Below are 21,064 nucleotides of genomic sequence, written 5' to 3' on the forward strand. Positions count from 1 at the left end.
ATTCATGTTTCCCTGGTATTCAGAAAAAATTTTAAGCCATTCCCAACTCACTCAACTACTGAGCTCCTTCCTCACTGCTAAAAAAAGAAAAAATTTTGAATATACATTACATGCATAGCTTAAAGTGTCAGTTGTTTTTAACAATTACATTTAAAACTTCCCAGCAATAAGACCTCTCCTTGGATCTTATTTTTTCTCTCACTGGGACAGAACTGCAGACACTCAGCAGTATTCCCAGCAAGTTCCAAAAGGTCTGAATTAAGAGGCCTGGATTGCACTTGGCCTATTTTAATGTTTTAAGTTAAATCTTAAAGAAATGTTAAAGTAAATAAAACAGTATAGCCAAGAGTAAACAATGACTACATATAACTGCTGATCTCAGTATTCAACACACTGCAGGGTTTTCTTTGACATTTACCAGACATCATAGATTACTACCAGAACATCACATAAGTTTATTTCAGATGTAACAGCAATGTTAAAATCAACAAGTTTAATTTTTAACTGCACCAAGTAAACTTAGCCATTTAAGTATTTTTAAGTTATTCCCTCCAAAAAACTGAGGGAGCTTTTCTTTTCCACCCCACAAACCACGGTTTCCCAATAGTTCTATTTTTGGAGGACTTTCAATTGATGAGTAAACTGCTTTGGGGATATTTTAGAACTTCTTTCCCCAAATGAAAACTAGTCTGGACAAATTATATATTGCATAGATTTCTCTGGAGATTCTTTTCTTTAGAACCTAAATGCAATTACCATAAGGATAATTTTTACCTATTTGCCCTATAGTAAAAACTATCTGTCCTAAAAAATACGATGGATATATCCTCTGATCTTCCAGTTAATTGTTTTACCTCAACAATTTTTATGTTCCAAAATAACCAACTCAACATGGGACATTACTTGAGTCTTTACTGACTCACAGGCATGTGAACTAGTGCCCAGCTTCTACATCCTCCTCTTCCTTAAATGGATGGAATTACTTAATACAAGTTTGATGTAGGACAATTAACCCTTTCCAAACAAGTCTGATGTACGACAAACCTTTTCAAACATACAATTTAGGTAAAGTCATTGTCTACTGTGGAAAAAGAAACTATAATGATAGGGAGCCTACATACTCAATTCAAAATTTAATTTTTTTCCCCTCCTTAAATAACATGTACTTAATTGTCATGAGGCAGCTATTCAGTTTTCAATAACCACACTTAGGGATACATTCATAGGACTGATTAGATAGTCCTGGTGAAATGGTTATAGAAATAGAGGCAGTGTCATCTCAGAAAACTCACTTATATATCAAAATCTATTCTGATATCTGGAAGTTTACAAAAAGGCTGAATTCTTCAAACTAAGTATGCCTTCTGTAACTCAAGCACTCTTCTCTTGGCAAGAGCAAGCTGAAGCTTATCCATGAAGGTAAAGGTGCTTAATGCTAACTTTTTTTCTAAGCTTATATTGGGACTGCTGAAGAAACTGATGCCCAAGAAACCAGCATGGTCTTTCTACATTTTTACTATCTTAAGATTCAAATCCTATAAACTCATTCAACTATCTTCCTTTTCCTCTATTACTCTTGGCACTCAATTAAGACTGCTGAAGTCTATTGTACTTTGTACTTTCACATTCTCAAAAAAGATTATAAAATGTGCATAAACATTGTGTAAAATAATTTTGTCATTTAACATATTTGGAGAGATGAGATTTCTATTACCAGAATTTACATAAGGATAAATATTATGAGTCAAACTTCCTTTTAAAGTCAAATGACAAGAAAATTCAAGCCCCGTGCATTGTTTTAAAGTCTAATGAGAACATTTCATGGGCCACCAGTATTGGCAATCTAGAAAATTTTAAAGATTGGATAAGGGGCTATGGAGGAAAACATGAAAATTTCAGATGTCTCCTATCTTACAGAAAGTTATCAACCTGTCCAAACCACTCCCTATGTGCCAGAAAATGATCTGGCATAAACCAGTCCCATCAGTAGAGGAGGTCACAGTGACATTTACGTTATTAACACTTCTGAACTTCTACTTTTCCAAGAACGGAAGCAATATGTTTAACAATTCCCCCTCCCCCAAATCCTTAAACTCATTATCACAGGCACAGAAAATAAGCAAATCTGGGATGTTCTCCAACAGATAAGCAGTAGCACAGCTATGTTATTCTCAAAAATACTGTCTAGATATTCTTTCTTATATAATCAAATGCTCCGTGGCCACGCTTTTAACAGTCTACATTAGCTGACATTAAATGCACTTATTGTGCCACGAGTCCATCTAAGCTTCCTTTTAGGTTTTTTTTTAATATGTCCAAGAGACAATACCTGCTTCAGGTTTATCTTTAGGGGTATTGACCTATAAGGACATCAACTCCCATTTTTAAGGTTAGACTAACTATTGTGGGTTTACTGAAGAAAAAGGACAGGAAAAAAAAGTAAATCACAACAAACCTCTTTAGGTCAGTTAAAGGCCATATCTCTAGCTGGGATATTAAAAAAAATTAATCTCACCAGCCACACTCTAAAAGTTAATGCCACTAATAACAATCAACAGCAGGAAAAATAAACCTGCTAACAACCAGTCCACTCATTAGCAAAAAGCAGTTTAACTCAAATACTGAGACCAAAGTAAAACACTACCTACCCAAACTGTCCCACCCACCCTCAGCGAGGAAGAAAGAAATAACTGCTTAAAAAAACAAAATAAGCTTAGTACTTCTTACAAGGATAACAATGGTCCAACTCCTGAGACAACACTCAGAAGGACAAAAGGTGGAGTGAAGGCAATGTCTAGGGATTAGTATCCCACAGTCTTGAAAAACCCAAAGTACCACAAACACACTACACTTGTCTTTGAATTAGAGAACAAGATATTGCTGCTGTTTCTTTCTGTCTTCTGGTATATACAACATTTTGTAGGCTCTGCCCTTCAATGTGAAAGCAGGACGTTAAAAAAAAAAAAAAAAAAAAATTGACACTGACACCCAAATTTTTGGGACCATATATATCTTAACTGTGAAACCAAACAGATCTATACCTCCTCCTTCCTACAATCAAACCACCTCACAAAAATAAGAAAACTAAAACAATCCAAACATGATTAATTTTAAAGTCCTTGGAAGTATTAAACCTTTTTTAGAGGAAAGAAAAAGAAAGAAAGGAGGACAAACAAGAACAAGAAGGGAGGGGGAAAAGAAAGAGGGGGGAAAAAATCAATGGGCCTCTCTTTTATTTGGCGACAAGCAAGTGCAAGAAAGTTCATTTCTAATTTGTTCAGTTGTCTGTCTTTTGCACATCTGCATTCTGGCCAGAAGGGACTTTGAGGTTTTTCTGCAACACATGAGCATCTGCTGGCTCTATCCTCTTATAGTAGTTCTTCTTTGTCTCAATAATCTCAAAGCCAAACTTCCTGTAGAAGTCAATTGCCGACTCATTGCTGATCTGGACATGCCTGAGACATAGGAGTATCAGAAAAAAGAAAAAAAAGATTTCATCAGGTTTTGTGTATTCTCCACAAATAGTTTCAAAGTGGTCAGAGCTGGAATACCACACACAATTGTTAGATTCTCCTCATAATTACTAACAATCAACAAAGATTAGGTATTCATCTCAGAAAAACCTATTACATTTGCAAGACAGCTGGCTGAGGTTAGGAGGCTCAGAAATAGTGTTTACTCTTACAATCAACAAGGGCAAAGTACCCTCGCAAGCATAACATTTTTCACTGCAAGGGGAGAAAAGATTGAAGTAATTAAAAATGGGTAAATAACCACAGGGATGATCAAAGACCATATTAACACATGCAGAAAAAAAGAGGACAGAAAAATAACATAACTGGGGTCTAAATGCCTGAATATATCCTCTCTGATTTATAAAAAACATGCTATATTTTGAAATAAATAATTTGAGCTTTCTCAATTACTCTTCAAAATAGCATTATATAATTTAATCTCTCCCACTGCCAATGTTAAAATGAGAATAATCTCCCATATTATAAAAAATCCATAGTTGCAATCTAACCTTGGCTCTTAATCTGAGTTCTATAATATTAATACTATATTAATATAATATCAGCTAGGTACTCTCTGACTTTGATTATTAAATTCTATTTACTAATGAACATATCACTGAGAACCTTAAACAAAACCCAGAGAACAGACAGCATGAGAAAAGTATCATTAATGTTACGAATTCTTCAATTCTGAAGACTTCAGTTTTAATCTTGGTTTAATCTCTGTGACTGTGGAGCTCCCACCCCAACATGATAAAGCAGAATGAGAATGTTTTATCTCAGATTCCTTATCTATTATTGAAACAAAACAAAACTTCATAACCACTACTTCCATGGTTTTTCCAAAAAACAATGAAGTAAGTAACCAGATTTTAAAGTTCCTAGTAAAGATTTCTATTGCCAATCTATTAAATTCTTTAGATAAGTACATTAAATATCATTTCACTTACAGATAGATGTTGTCAAAAGTGCCATCTTTTTCACAGATGTTTAAGACATGATTTAACATTTTAGTTCCTATTAACAAGACAAAGAACAAATAAGTAATTCCATAAAAATCAATCTTTACGTTACACATCTAATTGCCATCTTAACACTTATTGCGTCCTACTAGAATTTGAGGTAAACACAAGACAACCTGATTTTTGAAAATTTTGTTCTTTCCCTATATTATCTACATATGTTTAAAACTCGTAGCAGAAAAGCAACCTTTATATACAAGCCCTTCCATGTAAAAGGAACAGAAAAAGCAAAAAGGACATTGATAACAAATCTACACAGGGTTTCCAGTTGAAATATGTTAATAAAGTTATTTTCCACCTTATATAATTCAGTAACTCTTTCCCAATATTCCCAAAAGAAATGGTTTGACTCACTAGGTCAGAAACAGTAACAATGTATTTATGCTTCTTTAAACAAATAAAAAAACACAAATAATTTTACCTATTCCTAGCCTTCGGTATGGTGCCAGACATCCTAGTGTCATGATGTAAAGTCTCTTCTGATTCTGTGAATGATCCACCCTACAGCATACTGCACCTACTGCAATATCATTGAAATAGGCTGCCATGGAAAATATAAAAATATAAAGCTCAAAGAGAGAATAACACATTTTATTCAATCTTCCTCCCCCTCTGTAAGAACTAAATTATTGCTATTGGCAATACATTTTATCAGCTACTATGAATATCAATAGCTTCAAAAATTTCCTACTTCTTTTTAGGGATTTAAATCCCTTCTAGAGTAAACACAAATATGTGAAAACAAAGGCACACACTGAATTAGAGAAGATATTTAGCATTTCCTTTTAAAATTCAAATATTGTCTTGGTTTCTCTGAGATTTTTCTCAGAACCTGAATCACCCCCATTTCCTACGTTGTAAAACAAGGAGATTTAATTAGTTAACTCTGCTTTAATATCAAAAACTAGGGTCAAGAACACAAACAAATGAAGGGGGAGGGAAAAAACCATATTATACCAAGTTTTGCTAGCTCGCCAACCTCCAGCACATCCTTGTAGAACTTGTCATTGTAGCTGACTGGAAAGATGACCTGGTTTAATCTCTTCAACTGTTTAATATTGTGTGGTGTCACATCTCCCAGCTCGATCCGGCTACTGGAACAAACCAAAATGTACTCAATAAAATATAATCAGCTTCATTTGTTAAGATGAGCGTATTTAGAAGAGTACCAAGTCTTTTTTACATGACTGATAAATCTAACCTTTCATAGTGACTTTATACTCCTAGAAAGACTACCATTTATAAGATTCTGCCAGCCATTCCATCCAGATTCAATCTGTAGCTTTCATACAACTATATGCATTTACAGATAAATACAGTAAAAGACAATTACTAAGAAGGCTAGACTAATATTCTATATAAATGCCAAAAATTTCCTTGTAATTTACAGTTCAGAAAAATTTAGACATCTATTACTGATCAAAAGGACTGATGATACCAAATGTTGGCAAGGGGGTGGCAAATGGGAATGGTGAAAATGTAAACAGACAGTATCTCTGGAAGACAATATAGTACTACATATCAAAAAGCCTGAAAGGTCCATCTCCTTTATGGAAGTAATCCTACTCTAGAAATTTATTCTGAAAAAATAATCCAAATAGGCAAAAGTTATGTATATTCTATTAACTGAGCTAGGAACAACCCGCAACAGTCATATGGGGTGGTATTCGAAATCCAGATTCCTGGACCTCACCCTACTTTCAGAGGCAGAATCTCTGGAAATGAAAACAAAGGAATCCACATGGGGAGGGTGTTTGAAAACTACTTATCAAGAATGCAACAGTAGTATTTCTAAAATAACATGTAATCAAAACAATTGGTTCCATGGGAAAAGGAATTAAGGCTAAAAAGATTCAGACTCACAGTAACAAAGCTGTGTTGCCTCTAGGCCATCAACAAAAGGATTTTAATAGCTCAAGTCAGTATCACTACCATAAACTGAAGGACAAATCTGAATACCACTAGCACTATCATTAGTAGAGTTGCTTACATACATTATTGGCCTTCTTAAAAATCACAACAGTAGATGATAAAATCCTTTAAAGATCAAATCAAAATAAAAATGAGTTGAAAAAATAACCTGATGCCATCCAAGTACCTAGAAAATGTGGGTCCTACTCACTGGGTGCTAGGTGCTAGTTCCAGATAACAATGGCATTAGTCAATAGCAGGGAAATGCAAACACCACACCCTAATTAATCATTTACCTCATATGCATATAGGTTTTGAAAACTCTGTTGGAGAGACACCTGGATGGCTCAGCTGGTTAAGCATCTGCCTTCGGCTCAGATTGTGATCCCAGCCTCCTGGGATCGAGTCCCACACTGGGCTCCTTGCTCAGCAGGGAGTCTGCTTCTCCCTCTGCCTGCTCTGCCTGCCACTCCCCCTGCTTGTGCTCTCTCTCTGACAAATAAATCTTTTTTTTTTTTTTAAGATTTTATTTATTTGACAGAAACACAGCGAGAGGGAACACAAGCAGGGGGAGTGGGAGAGGGAGAAGCTGGCTTCCTGTTTAGCAGAGAGCCCGATGTGGGGCTCGATCCCAGGACCCTGGGATCATGACCTGAGCCGAAGGCAGACGTTTAACGACTGAGCCACCCAGGAGCCCCAAATAAATAAGATCTTAAAAACAAAAAAAACAAAAAAAACAAAACCCTGTTGGAGAAATGACTAAATGAGAATGTTAATCATCACACTTTTATAATGGTAAAAAAGAAAAACCTAAGTGTCCGCAATAGGGAACTGGTTAAATAAAGCATGCATGACACATTTATATTATTAGCACAGAAACACTGATATATTGTTTTATGTGTGTGTGGGGGGAAACACATTCTAAATATACATATGTAATACATAAATATATAAAATAGCTTTTCTTAATATACAGAAAAAATGCTGTAAACCACATATAAAAAATGTGTGATCAGAACTGTGGTTAGCGCCTGGCTGGCTCAGTTCAGTAGAACATGAGATTCTTGATCTCAGGGTTTTAAGTTTGAGCCCCACGTTGGGTGAAGAGATTACTTAAATATACAATCTTTAAAATAATAGTAATAAAAGAATGGTGGGTAATTTTAAAAACAGTATTCTCTGAAATGTTATAATTTAGATTACTAGAAAACAGAATATAGACCATAATGCTCATTTGGAACTTTAGCCTACCTCCCTCAATTATTTCATTTTTATGCTGTTTTTTATCACTTACTGTGACCAACCACCCTTGCATATCTTGTATATTTTCTTAAAATCTGAGCACAGTTTCTTAGTAGCCACACAAATCCTTAAGATGCAAACATCATCGTAAAAAATATAGAGATTTGTTATATTTTCTTCCAATTTCCAGACACATTAAGTAAATATGGGTAAATACAGCCTCTCCTAAGTATTTCACAACTAAAATGAATTCTTTTTGTGAGATTCAAGTCCTCTTTAACTAGGTTTTATCTCACTCATAGAACAACTCCTCTATTCATTAAAGCAGACCCCGGCTTTCTCTTCTTTAAGGCTGAAGTAAATAACATTTTACCCAAAACTTTTTTCTTTTTTTTTTTTTTATTCATGAAAGTCAGAGAGAGAGAGAGGCAGAGGCAGAGGGAGAGAAGCAGGCTCTACACTGAGCAGGGAGCCCGATGCGGGACTCGATCCCAGGACCCTGGGATCATGACCTGAGCCAAAGGCAGACGCTTAACCGTCTGAGCCACCCAGGCACCCCCAAAACTTTTTTCTGATTAAAACCTACTTAGGCTCATTTACCCACCATCTACCACTCACAGACCTTTTATTAGCAGATACAGTTATACTGTAAAATACAGGGAACGTGGGGTGCCTGGGTGGCAGAGTCGGTTAAGCGTCTGACTCTTGGTTTCTGCTCAGGTTGGTATTTCAGGGTCATGAGATCAAGCCCTGCGTCAGGCTCTCTGCTCAGTGCAGAATCCACCTAAGAGTCTCTCCCTTTCCTTTGGCCCCTCCATCCCTCTGAAATAAATAAATCTTGAAAACAAAAAAAAAAGTACAGGGATCACATCTCACCTACATTGTGTTCTTTTCTTTAGAAAAAGGATTCCTACCATTTAATTAATATATCACCTCGCATTTTTTTTTGTAAGAACACTTATGTTCTACTCTCTTAGCAATTTTCAATTATATGCATTAGATCCTCAGACCTTATTCATTTTACAGCTGAAAATTTGTACCTTTTTACCAACTTCTCCCTATTCCCCGCACCCTGGCAACCACTTATCTACTCCGTTTCTATGAGTTTGACTTTTTTATTTTTAGATTTCACATATAAGTGATACCATGCAGTGTTTGTCTTTGTCTGGCTTATTTCATTTAGCATAATGCTACTCTTTAACTGAGTACAGCACTCCAAATTTGGTACAGTAACATATTTTAAATATATGGCATTTATTGATTATATTTAGAGCACAGTATTTAAAAATTATCCATTGCAATTAAAAAAGTCAGACGCTGTATTTTAAAAGTCACTGAAAAACTAAATTATGAAGTCTAATCGTAAACAACAATAAAGAAAAACTTAACCTAGGAAGTCAAGCTTCTAAATTTTAAGTGAAAGAACATGAGTTTTTAAAAAGTTTAAGAATGATTTCCAGGTGTGGCACCTGACTGGCTCAGTTGGAAGAGCATGCAACTCTTTATCTTGAGTTTGAGCCCCACACTGGGTGCAGAGATTACTTAAAAATAAATAAAAACTAAAAAAAAAAAAAGATTTCTAGGTAATTGCCAGGCTTCAAGTATCTTTATAACTTTTAAAAGGATAATAACCAGGTATTTCTTAACTTCATACAAAAGGAAAAGGTGGTTATGGCTCAATGTGCTAGATTAAATCTAATAAAAATTAACTACTAAAAAAGTTTCCATTAGAGTAGGTAGATCAAGCCTAAATACAGAACACTGCATTAAATCATTAGGGAATAGGCAGCTTAATCTTTCCCTGCTCAATTAAAAAAAATACATGTCTTGGGCGCCTGGGTGGCTCAGTTGGTTAAGCGACTGCCTTCGGCTCAGGTCATGATCCTGGAGTCCCTGGATCGAGTCCCGCATCGGGCTCCCTGCTCGGCGGGGAGTCTGCTTCTCCCTCTGACCTTCCCCCCCGTCTCATGCTCTCTCTCTCTCATTCTCTCTGTCTCAAATAAATAAATAAAATCTTTAAAAAATAAAAATAAAAATAAAAAAAATACATGTCTTGATTAAAAAAAAAAAGCCCATCACCATAGAAATGACTTAGGAAGTGAAAATATTCTATAAGACCATTACCAGAAATGTTTGATGTATACAGTCTTCCTATATTTTTCTACGCATATATATACATACATATTTCAAAACAGAATTGGGAAGAGTATTATTTGGTAGCTGTTTAAGAAATCTCTATTAAACATAACTTTGTCAGCAAAATTCACCTTAAATACAGTTTAACTTTCACGAACATGATATGTCTGGATTGAAATGAATACTTCTGTGGTCTTGATCACTTAGCTCTTATTTTAAAATGTGGATATTCTAAATATATCAGAGGAATAGCAACTTATAAATATAATTAACAAAGAACGTGTAGTATCAAAGGTATAGAGTGCTATATAGAAATGTCAAGAAAATGAGAACATGATTATAAACAACCAACAAGCTTTTAGAAGTTAAAAGAACTTTTAAAGTAAGTCAAAAGGAATTCCAAAAAACCCCTAGGAATTCCAAAATCTCCATTAGAAAATTAAATAGAGTGTCCAAGAGTTCTATCTGTGAATCTATAATTTTCTAAAGTTCTTATGAACATAATAGTTGCCTATTCAAAGCATAAATCAGGTATTTCAATAAATATTTGAACACCTATTTGCTAACACCTGGAATGCAAAGGAGTTTATACCTACTAGGAAATACAGTGTCTCAGTGTGTATATTTATTACACATATATGTGAATATATATACATATAATACGTATATTATACATAATATATATAAAATACGTCTTAGTAATAGCACATGCACACAAAGTACAAAAACAGTACTAGAATGAAAGTGATCCTGGGAACAGATGTGAAGGGTGACTAAGAGTTTGTTTTGTGGGAAGGCAAGAAATGAAAATTTTTTTTAAAGATTTTATTTATTTGACAGAGAGAGAGCACAAGCAGGGGGAGCAGCAGAGGGAGAGGGAGAAGCAGGCTCTCTGCTGTGCAGAGACTGTTCACAACGTCTCCTCCAAGAACCACAAAGCCACTGTGGAAAGAGCAGTCAGCTGGCCATCAGAGCTACCAATCCCAATGCCAAGCTGCACAGTGAAGAAAATGAATGTAGACAGTTTATACGCACATTGCATTTGTGTTAATAAAACCATAAAACTACAAAAAAAGGTGTACTTTGTGTAAATGTGGAAGCTGAGACTGGAGAGGAAGAACACCAATTTTATGAGGGGCTTGCACATCAAGATGGTACTTGGCTGTCTTCTCTAGCTACACTTACTCTCTTGGTTGACCTCAATCTCATAATCTTACCGCTTTAATGTTGCCATCTTCGAACTGTCTCTAGCTTAGAAATCACTCTTAAACTCCAAAGCATCTGTAGTAGACAATTCAAATTAAACATACCCAAAACTAGATCTCTGATCCCCCTCCCCCAAAATCTGCTTCACCTGCAGCTTTCTCTGTTGATAGCCTCTCCATTCTTGACTGCAGGTTACTCTCTTACCTCCTTTATTTATTTTAAGATTTTTTTATTTATTCATTTGAGACACAGAGACAGAGAGAGAGAGCATGAGCAGGGAGAGAGGCAGAGGGAGAGGGAGAAGCAGGCTCCCCGCTGAGCAGGGAGCCCGATGCAGGGCTTGATCCCAGGATGCTGGGATCATGACCCAAGCCGAAGGCAGACGATTAACCATCTGAGCCACCCAGGCGCCCCGACCTACCTCCTTTATTTAAATGATACTTCAAGAAAGATTATTCTGAGAAATCTGTTTTTCTTTCTTTGTAATATTCCTGACAGGCTTTCTTATCAATCAGGATTATGTTTGGCCTTGAACAAAGTTTGGAAGTGTTCCTTCTGACTCCTCAGTTTTGTCAATGTTTGCTTCATGTATTTCCAAGTTATATTAAGCGCATAACTATTTGGGACTGTTATAAGTTGATAAATTGGTCCTTTTATCCTTTTGAAATGTCCTTCTTTTTGCCGTAATATTCCGTCTTAAAATCTACTTCGTTCAATACATACTGTTTTCTTCTACTCAATGCTGCACATGTATCTTTTACCATCAATTACTTTCAATTCTTCTATGTCCTTGTAATTTAAAGTGTCTTTTGTAAACAGCATATACTTAAGTCTTGTTCCTCTAATCTGACAACGGGAGTATTTTTTAAATTACACAATTCTTTATTCTAAATATTATGCCATGTTCAAGTATTACTTTTATTTATTAAAATACCACGAGGGGCGCCTGGGTGGCTCAGTCGGTTGAGTGAATGACTCTTGATTTGGTTTTGGCTCAGGTCAGGATCTCAGAGTTGTGGGATGAGTCCTGCTTTTGGACTCGCGCTCAGTGCAGTCTCCTTAGCCCTATCCCCCCATTCCCTCTGACCCTCCAGAGGCACACGGGCTCTCTTTTAAATGAATGATTGGATGAATGAAATCTTCAAAATAAAAATAAAAAAATAAAATAGCATTATAGAAAAAGGGGGAAAATGTCATCACATTGAGTCATGCTAATCTTCTCTGTGTCATTCCAATTTTAGTATATATGCTGCCAAAGCAAGCACTGACAATTGGAACATTTGGTCTGTCCAGACTTAATATAATTATTGATATAGTCTATTCAAGTCCACCAGCTTGCAAATTTTCTATATGTACTCTTAGTTGTTCCTTTATTTTCCAAGCCTTTTCTGGGGGATCAATTTTCACTCTTAGCTTTTAAAAAAATATTTTAAAGTTTACATAAAATTAAATTCACTTTTCTTAGTGTATAGTTCTGAGTTTTGACAAACATGTAACAATAACTATCAAGATTTAGATCAAGATACAGAATAGTTCCATCACCCCAAAAATCTCCCTCATGACCCTCCGTAGAGTTTCAACTCTAACACCACTCCCAGGCAACCATTAATCTGTTTTCTGTTCCCCATATCTTTCCTTTTTCAAGAATGTCACATAAATGGAATCACATAATACATAGCCATTTGCTTGGCTTCCTTCATTCAACATAATGCCTTTGAGATTTACCACACTGTTGTATCAACAGTTCTTTCCTTGTTATTGCTGAGTAGTATTCCATAGTATGGATATACCAGTTTACCCTTTTGTTGAAAGGCATTTGGGTCTACATACACATTTCTCTACAGGTTCTTGTGTGAACGTAAGTTTTTAAAATTTCTCTTAAGAGAGGTAATGCTGGGCGTAAATATATGAGAGTTCCAGTTGTTCTACATTCAGCATTTGGCACTGTCAACCCTTAAAAATTTATGCCATTCTAACAGGTGTGTAGTGAATGGTTTTAGTTTGCATGTCCCTAAATACCAAATGATGTTGAGCATGCTTTCCTTTATCTCTCTGCCTTCATATAACTTCTTTGGTAAAGGAGCTATTCAAATATTTTGCCCATTTAAAACAAGCTGGGTTCTCTAACTGGGTTGTAAGTGTATTATGGATACATGTTCTTTGTAAGCTAGTATACTGCAAATAATCTGAGGCCCCTTCCCACTTTTTACATTCCATTTATTTTTCTCTTAAATAGCCTTATGGTATAATTATGCACCATGAAATTCATTTAAATGTATAATTCAATGACTTTTAGACTATTTACAGAGTTGTACAACCATCACCTCAATTCAGCCTTAGAACATTCACATCATACCCCCAAAATCCCTTGTGCAAATCTAAAGTAAATCCCTTTTCCTACCCAAAGTCAGCCACTAAATCTACTTTCTATATATTTGCTTTTTCTGGACATTTCATATACATAGAAAAAATGTGATCTTTTGCACTACTACACTTCTTTCATGCAGCATAATGTTTCTGAGGTTCATCCATGATGTAATGTGTCAGCAGTTGAACAATATTCCACTGTAAGGATATACCACATTTTGTTTATCCATTCACCATCTGATGGACATTTTAACAGTACTATATTCATGGCCATTATAAATAATGCTGTTATGAATATTGCATGTAAGTCTGTGTGTGCACATAAGCTTTAGTTTTTCTCTGGTAGATACCTATAAGTGGGATTGCTGGGCTGTATGGCAAATATGCTTTTTAAAGAAACCACCTTTTGTAGGTAGAATAATGGCCCCAAAGGATGTCCATGTTCCAATCCCAAGAATCTTTAATACATTATTTTATATGGAAAATGCACTTTGCAAGATATGATTAAGACCTTGAGATGGGAAGATTAACCAGGACTATCTGGGTGGGCCCAATGTAATCAAAGAGGTCCTTAACGGTCAGAGAAGAGAATAGGACAAAAGAAGCAGAAACAAGAGATTTAAGATGCTATACTGCAAGCTTTGAAGATTAAGGACTACGAAACAAGGAATACACGTGGCCTTATAGAAGCTGAAAAGGCAAGGAAACGGATTCTCATCTAGAACCTCTAGAAGAAACAATCTTGTTGTATTAGTTTCCTAGTGCTGCTTTAAGGAATTACCACTGAATGGCTTAAAACAGCAATTTATTCTCTGGAGGCTGGGAGTTCAAAATCAGGTCAGCAGGGCCATGCTCTCTGAATCTGGAGTAGAATCCTTCCCTGCCTCTGCCAGTTCCTGGTGGCCTCAGATATTTCTTGGCTTGAGGCAATAACAAGTCTAATTCTTGCCTCCATTTTCACTTAGTGTTCCGATTGTGTACCCCCTTTCCTCTTCCTGTAAGGACACTAGTTATTGGATTTAAAGCCCTCTCTAATCGAGCATGACCATTTTTTTTTTTTTTAAAGATTTTATTTATTTATTTGACAGAGAGAGACATACAGCGAGAGAGGGAACACAAGCAGGGGCAGTGGGAGAGGGAGAAGCAGGCTTCCCACAGAGCAGGGAGCCTGATGCGGACCTCGATTCCAGGACCCTGGGATCACGACCTGAGCCGAAGGCAGACACCCAACAACTGAGCCACCCAGGTGCCCCTAGCATGACCATCTTAATTACATCGCAAAGACCCTATTTCTTTCTTTCAAGATTTTATTTATTTGAGAGAGCATGAACAGAAGAGAGGGGAGGGGCAGGAGGAGAGGGAGAAGGAGGCTCCCCACTGAGCAGGAAGCCAATGCATGGCTCGATCCCAGGACCCTCGGATCATGACCTGAGCCACTTAACTGACTGAGCCACCCAGGTGCCCTGAAAAGACCCTATTTCTAAATAAGGTCATGTGCTGAAGTTCCAAGTAGACATGAATTTTTCTTCGGGGGGGTGGGGTACTACTTAAAATCACTATACCCACCGGGCGCCTGGGTGGCTCAGTCGTTAAGCGTCTGCCTTCGGCTCAGGTCATGATCCCAGGGTCCTGGGATCGAGTCCCACATCGGGCTCCCTGCTCGGCAGGAAGCCTGCTTCTCCCTCTCCCACTCCCCCTGCTTGTGTTCCTGCTCTCGCTATCTCTCTGTCAAATAAATAAATAAAAATCTTTAAAAAATGTTTAAAAAATCACTATACCTACCAACACCTTGATTTTAACTCAGTAAAACCCATTTCAGATTTTTGATCATAAGAACTAAGGTAATAATTTGTTTTTAAGCAATTAAGTTTGTATTATTTTGTTATAGCAGTAATGGAAAACTGGTACATTGCTAAACTGTTTTCCAAAGTGGCTGAACCATTTGCATTCCTACCAACAATGCATTAAGTTTTTCTACATCTTCACCAACACTTTTAAAAAGATTTATTTATTTAGGGGCGTCTGGGTGGCTCAGTCTTTAGGCATCTGCCTTCGGCTCAGGTCATGATCTCAGGGCCCTGGGATTGAGCCCCGCATCGGGCTCCCTGCTCCACGGGAAGCCTGCTTCTCCTTCTCCCACTCCCTCTGCTTGTGTTCCTGCTCTCGCTCTCTCTGTCAAATAAATAAATAAATAAAATCTTAAAAAAAAAAAGATTTATTTATTTGAGAAAGTGTGTGCGTGAGAGAGCAGGGGGAGGGGCAGAGGGAGAGAGAGACTCTCAAGCAGACTCCCCGCTCAGTGAGGAGACCAATGTGGGGCTCGATCCCAAGACCCTGAGATCATGACCTGAGCCACAACCAAGAGTTGGATGCTTAACCAGACTGAGGCACCAGGCACCCCTCACCAACACTTTTTATTGTCTATTTATGTCATTTTGGTGGTATGAAGTGATAATCTCATTGGATGTGCATTTCTCTAATGACTAATAATGCCGAGCATCCTTCTGGATGGTTCTTAGCCAACTGTCCATCTTCTTTGATAAAATGCCTAAGTTTTTTGCCCATGGTCTAAGCCTGAGAATAAACTGAAAATTTTTACAGTAACTAATAAGAATTCCCACTTTTATATTGGATTCCTTATTTTATTGAGTCGTTAAGTTGTTCTTTATATATTCTGGATACAAATTCTTTATCAGATATATAATTTGCAACTATTTTCACCCAATTTTTGGCTTGCCTTTTCATTCTAACAGTGTACCATACTAATGTAAACTGTTACTAATAGCAGAAACTGGAATTCTCTGTACCATCTTCACAAATTAAATCTAAAAACTATAAAACTATTCTAAAGTAAGTTTGTTGGGGTGCCTGAGTGGCTCAGTCAGTTAAGCGTCTGCCTTCACCTCAGGTCATGATCCCGGGGTCCTGGGATTGAGCCCTGCTTCAGGCTCCCTGCTCAATGGGGAGCCTGCTTATCCCTCTCCTTCTGTCCCTCCCCCATTCATGCCCCTCCCCCCCGTTATCTCTATAATAAAATGTTAAAAAAAATAAAGTAAGTTTGTTTTTTAAAAAAGGAGAAACTGTCAGATTAAGAGGTGATGAGACATTTCAGCCAATTAAAATGTGTGGAAGACCTTTTTGGATTTTAATTTGAAGAAGACATAAGACAAATAAGAAAAAGCAAATAGACTGGGTATCAGATCATAAGATATTAGGTATAACAGTATTACAGTAACTTTTTTTTTTTAAAGTCATCCATGATAAAGACTCATACTGTATTATTTACAGATAGAATGGGATAGTACTTCAAGAATTTCCTTTGAAGTACTCCAGCAAAAAAGGAAAAAGGGAAAGTACTGATCAGGCAAAGACAAAAGAATATGAGAATTAATACTACCTATTGGAATTGAATGCACTGAGGGCTCAATGCACTATTTACTTTTATAGGTGTTTGAAAATTTCCATAACAAAAAATAAACATACATTACTTATTTACATAAGGAACTACAAACTGTAGCACTTTGCATTTATGTTAAATTTTATAGCAACTTTGGCTAAAAAAGAACAAAGACATGCTATTTTTTTTTTAAAGATTTTTATTTATTTATTTGAGAGAGAGAGAGAGAGAGAGAAACAGCATGAGAAGGGATAGGGTCAGAGGGAGAAGCAGGCTCCCCACCGAGCCGGGAGCCCGATGCGGGACTCGATCCCAGGACTCCAGGATCATGACCTGAGCCGAAGGCAGTCGCTTAACCAACTGAGCCACCCAGGCGCCCAAGACATGCTATTTTTGATACTAAAACTCATGGCAGAAAGCACCTGATGCCTGACTTACTCTCAACCATTTGAAAAAACAGTAAAAGGCAAGAATTTCAAATCTTTAACAAACCACAACCCCTCAATTTCCAGCTGTACCAAGCCTTCAGTTTGCAGAAAAGAAACTGAGTAAGAGCTGGATAAGAATGAGCCTTCCGTTCTGGTACAGACCTCCTCCTCTAAATTCATCAATCTTAGGATAGCCTGTTACATAGTCTTTGCCTTTGGTATAAATGGCCACATGTCCTGACATTTTTTTCCCATTAAAACTACTGTCAAACACGTTTTAGGTAAAATGATCATTTAAAAATTATTTACATAATGTAGTTTAAATGCTACCTAATGTGACTGGAAGCAATGTTGGCGTTAAGTAGATAAAAACAATTAGATAGTAGGGGGAATGCATCCAGAGTTTTTACATTAATTTAACTCGTAAGAATTCCCTTTTGTAACCCATCACTTTGAGAGTTATTTCCTGAAATACAAATACTGCATAATATATATCCTCTATGTGAACAGATCACATTACCAAGAAAATCATAGTGAATTAGAACATCTAAAACACAACTACTAAAAGAAACACTTGAATTTTAGGGGTAAACAAACGGGAGCCCACAAAGAAGTCCAAGAAACAATTTTCAAGAGACTAGGGAAAAAGTCTAGAGAAGCAGTGTCACAAAATCCAAAAATGGATTCCAAACCTGCCTATACACCAGAATTACTTTGCCAGTTAAAAACTCAGATTTCCACATCCCACTGTGGAATCTTTAATAATTAAGGGTTCTTAAGTTAACCACACAAGTTTAGCATCCACCTAAATTAATTAACTTCCCACTGCCTATATTAAACTTCCATCTCCAAGAATTCTGGTAAGGGAAAGAGAGGCTAAAGATGGGCATAGAAAAGTGGATTTCATATAAAATGTTAAATCATTTTCCCTATGTAAGTGACACGGTATATATGCTATAGCTTTAATGTTTGTGACATAGCTAGTATTGAGAGCTAGTCTCAATTTCAAATCAGCCTGACTCTTGGAACCTGGTTATTAATCACTACACTGTTTACTTACTTCAGATAAGATTTCAATGTAATTTATTCTTTTTTAAAGATTTATTTATTTATTTAGAAAGAGAACATGCACAAGCAGGGGGAGAGAGAGAATCCCAGGCAGACTCCTCGCTGAGCGCAGAGTCCTACATGGGGCTTGAGCTCACAACCCTGAAGTCAAGACCTGAGCCAAAATCAAGAGTCAGATGCTTAGGGCGCCTAGGTGGCTCAGTTGGTTAAGCGACTGCCTTTGGCTCAGGTCATGATCCCGGGGTCCTGGGATCGAGTCCCGCATCAGGCTCCCTGCTCTGCGGGGAGCCTGCTTCTCCCTCTCCCACTCCCCCTGCTTGTGTTCCCTCTCTCGCTGTGTCTGTCAAATAAATAAAATCTTAAAAAAAAAAAAAAAAAGATGCTTAAATGACTGAGCCTCGTGGGCGCCCCACATTTCAGTGTAATTTAACAACAAACTATCTTTTTTTTTTTAAAAAAGATTTTATTTATTTATTTGAGAAAGAGAGAGACTGAGAGAGAGAGCACATGAGAGGGGGGAGGGTTGGGAGGGTCAGAGGGAGAAGCAGACTCCCCGCCGAGCAGGGAGCCCGATGCGGGACTCGATCCAGGGACTCCAGGATCATGACCTGAGCCGAAGGCAGTCACTTAACCAACTGAGCCACCCAGGCGCCCCAACAACATAAACTATCTTAATTGATCAATTTAGGACCTCTACTCTGTAGATAAGCCCCAAATTCCTGGACTAAAAGTCAAATCTGCTACATCTATTAGACGCAACAGTTTCTTGTTTTTAAGTTGGTTGCTAATATTTAAATCAGAAGCTTTTACATAAAGCCTACATTTCTGCTCTTTTTTTGTACTCACTTATCTTGGCACCAGTTTACAACTCTAACTATAAAAAACTGAATACAGTAGTAATTAAAGAAACTAAATTATTCTCTTGGCTCAAGTAAATTCATGTGACGTCATTTTTTTCTTGTTTTTCCAATCTATAACAAACCCCAATGTTTCTTCATACCAAAGATTTTAGAATAAGGATCTAAAATGGGAAAAAAGATGTAACAAAAGTGCCCATGTATACCCAAGTTTTTAGATATGAACACGGCTACTTGCCCCCTACTTTACAGAGCCCATTAGTTATTTATATCAGCACCACAAGATTAATCTATTAGTCAAATCTCATATCATCTTCGTGCTTAGAATATGGTAGAAAACCTTTACCTGTGGCTTAAAACAAGCACTGTGATACAATAACACATATTAAGTATTTAACACAGCAACATCAGATAAGCACTCAAATGTTTTCAGCTATTAAAGGTAATGTCAATTATGCCCAAAATTATAAAAACAAAATTTAGTGGCAATATTCTGAAGGGCCACAAGATGGAGGTATGACTACACAAAAGTATGTCTTTCTCTACAAAGTCTGAAGTTATACTGCAAAAAGAGAAAATGAAATACTGTATAAAGTTTAAAGTCTAACCATTTTTATTTTAAGTGAGTATTAAGTACACCTTTGCACAAAATTTTAACTGCTTCGTTACTTCTTGTGCAGACTGTTTATCTGGAAGGAACCTTAGAAGCCACTGGGTCCATTCCTCTTCTTTTCAGATGATGGAGCTGAAACCCAGATAGATGTACCTATGGTTATACAGCCATTTATTAATAAAGCCAGAACCAGGCCTATGTCTACAAATTTCCATTACAGTTCAAGATCAGCCATACATAGGACTCCCCTCAAAGGAGTCATCTTTTCTCAAGGTTATTAAGAGAGAGAAATACCAAACCGGGAACATTTATATAAGGTGTACTAATGATAAAGGGGATTTGTATAAAAGTTAAAAAAAAAAAGTATTTTAGCAAGGATCTAAGTATGTCCATGGTCCTTTGATAAAAAATTCCAAGGGGCTTAGGGCAGGTAATTTTTTCTTAGCTAGCAGTAATCTGGTTCTAAACTCTTGCCTTCAAGTAAATTACATGAAAGAGTGATTCCTCTAAAGTATAAATTCCTTCAACTTAAAAGTTAAGTCCCCTGAGAATTTATCAAAGCACAGCTTAAATACTAATTGCTCATGAGGCCTTAAACTGTCATCCTGCTGAGATTTCCACCTCATCTGAACTATATTATACTGTTTGTACCCTTCCAAGGCACAGCACCTCTGTGCTGCTTGCTGTAAGCATTTATTTTTATATCTCACCTCTTCTACTGAACTACAAGACTTAGGGCAGGACCTCAAATATTTCAAGGAACTGATGAATTACTTCCAATAAATCCAAGAATCTCTAGGCCCTTAATTTAACTGATGGGCTCTCTCTCATCTCATCTAGATTTTAGGGTTTCTCAATCCTAGTACTACTAATATTCTGGGCTGGATAATTCTTTGTGAAGGGCTTTCTGGAGCACTGTAGGATATTTAGCATCATCTCTAGCCTCTACCCACTAAATGCCCCACCCCACTGTGACAACCCAAAATGCCTCCAGACATTATCAGTTAACCAGGGATGGGAAATGTGACCCTGGTTGACTATCACTGTTCTAGAGATTTAGCAGGTATCAAAAAAGTGATGGTGGGTGGATTAGTTCTGCAAGCTGTATGAGTGCAAGTATCAGGTGTGCAAAACTTTCAGCAATTACTTGCTTGGGTACAAGAAGTGCTAAACACACACCAGATATAATCTACTTAAGGTTATAACCTAAAAATAATCAAGTAATTCTCTGAAAAAATTTTCCACGGCTATCCATATGTTCAATTAGAGCTCCTTCCCAGCTACGGCTTTTCCCTTACTACC

General features: G+C 36.9%; 1 protein-coding gene and 1 non-coding gene across 3 annotated transcripts in view; both read right to left on the bottom strand.

Annotated features, from left to right (window-relative positions):
• Positions 1-435: 435 nt before the first annotated feature.
• NAA50 (N-alpha-acetyltransferase 50, NatE catalytic subunit) overlaps positions 436-21,064 on the bottom strand; it is a 29,350-nt gene continuing 8,721 nt past the window's right edge. Inside the window, exons 2-5 of one of the 2 annotated variants that reach the window (XM_045902888.3) lie at positions 5,495-5,628; positions 4,959-5,078; positions 4,466-4,532; positions 436-3,455 (exon numbers count right to left, since the gene is read on the bottom strand). In XM_045902888.3, the coding sequence (XP_045758844.1) occupies positions 3,278-3,455; positions 4,466-4,532; positions 4,959-5,078; positions 5,495-5,628 (499 nt within the window). In that variant the 3' untranslated portion in view covers positions 436-3,277. Of the gene's footprint in view, positions 3,456-4,465; positions 4,533-4,958; positions 5,079-5,494; positions 5,632-21,064 lie in introns of both variants that reach the window. The other variant, XM_045902887.3, reaches the window with a different exon arrangement.
• On the bottom strand, positions 12,195-12,297 carry LOC123835023 (U6 spliceosomal RNA). Its single transcript, XR_006788585.1, has one exon. It is a non-coding gene; the product is annotated as a U6 spliceosomal RNA (small nuclear RNA).

The sequence above is a fragment of the Mirounga angustirostris genome, unplaced genomic scaffold (assembly GCF_029215605.1).
Source record: "Mirounga angustirostris isolate CCGP_5_RB_7025 unplaced genomic scaffold, mMirAng1.0.hap1 SCAF_1, whole genome shotgun sequence".
Classification (NCBI taxonomy): domain Eukaryota; kingdom Metazoa; phylum Chordata; class Mammalia; order Carnivora; family Phocidae; genus Mirounga; species Mirounga angustirostris.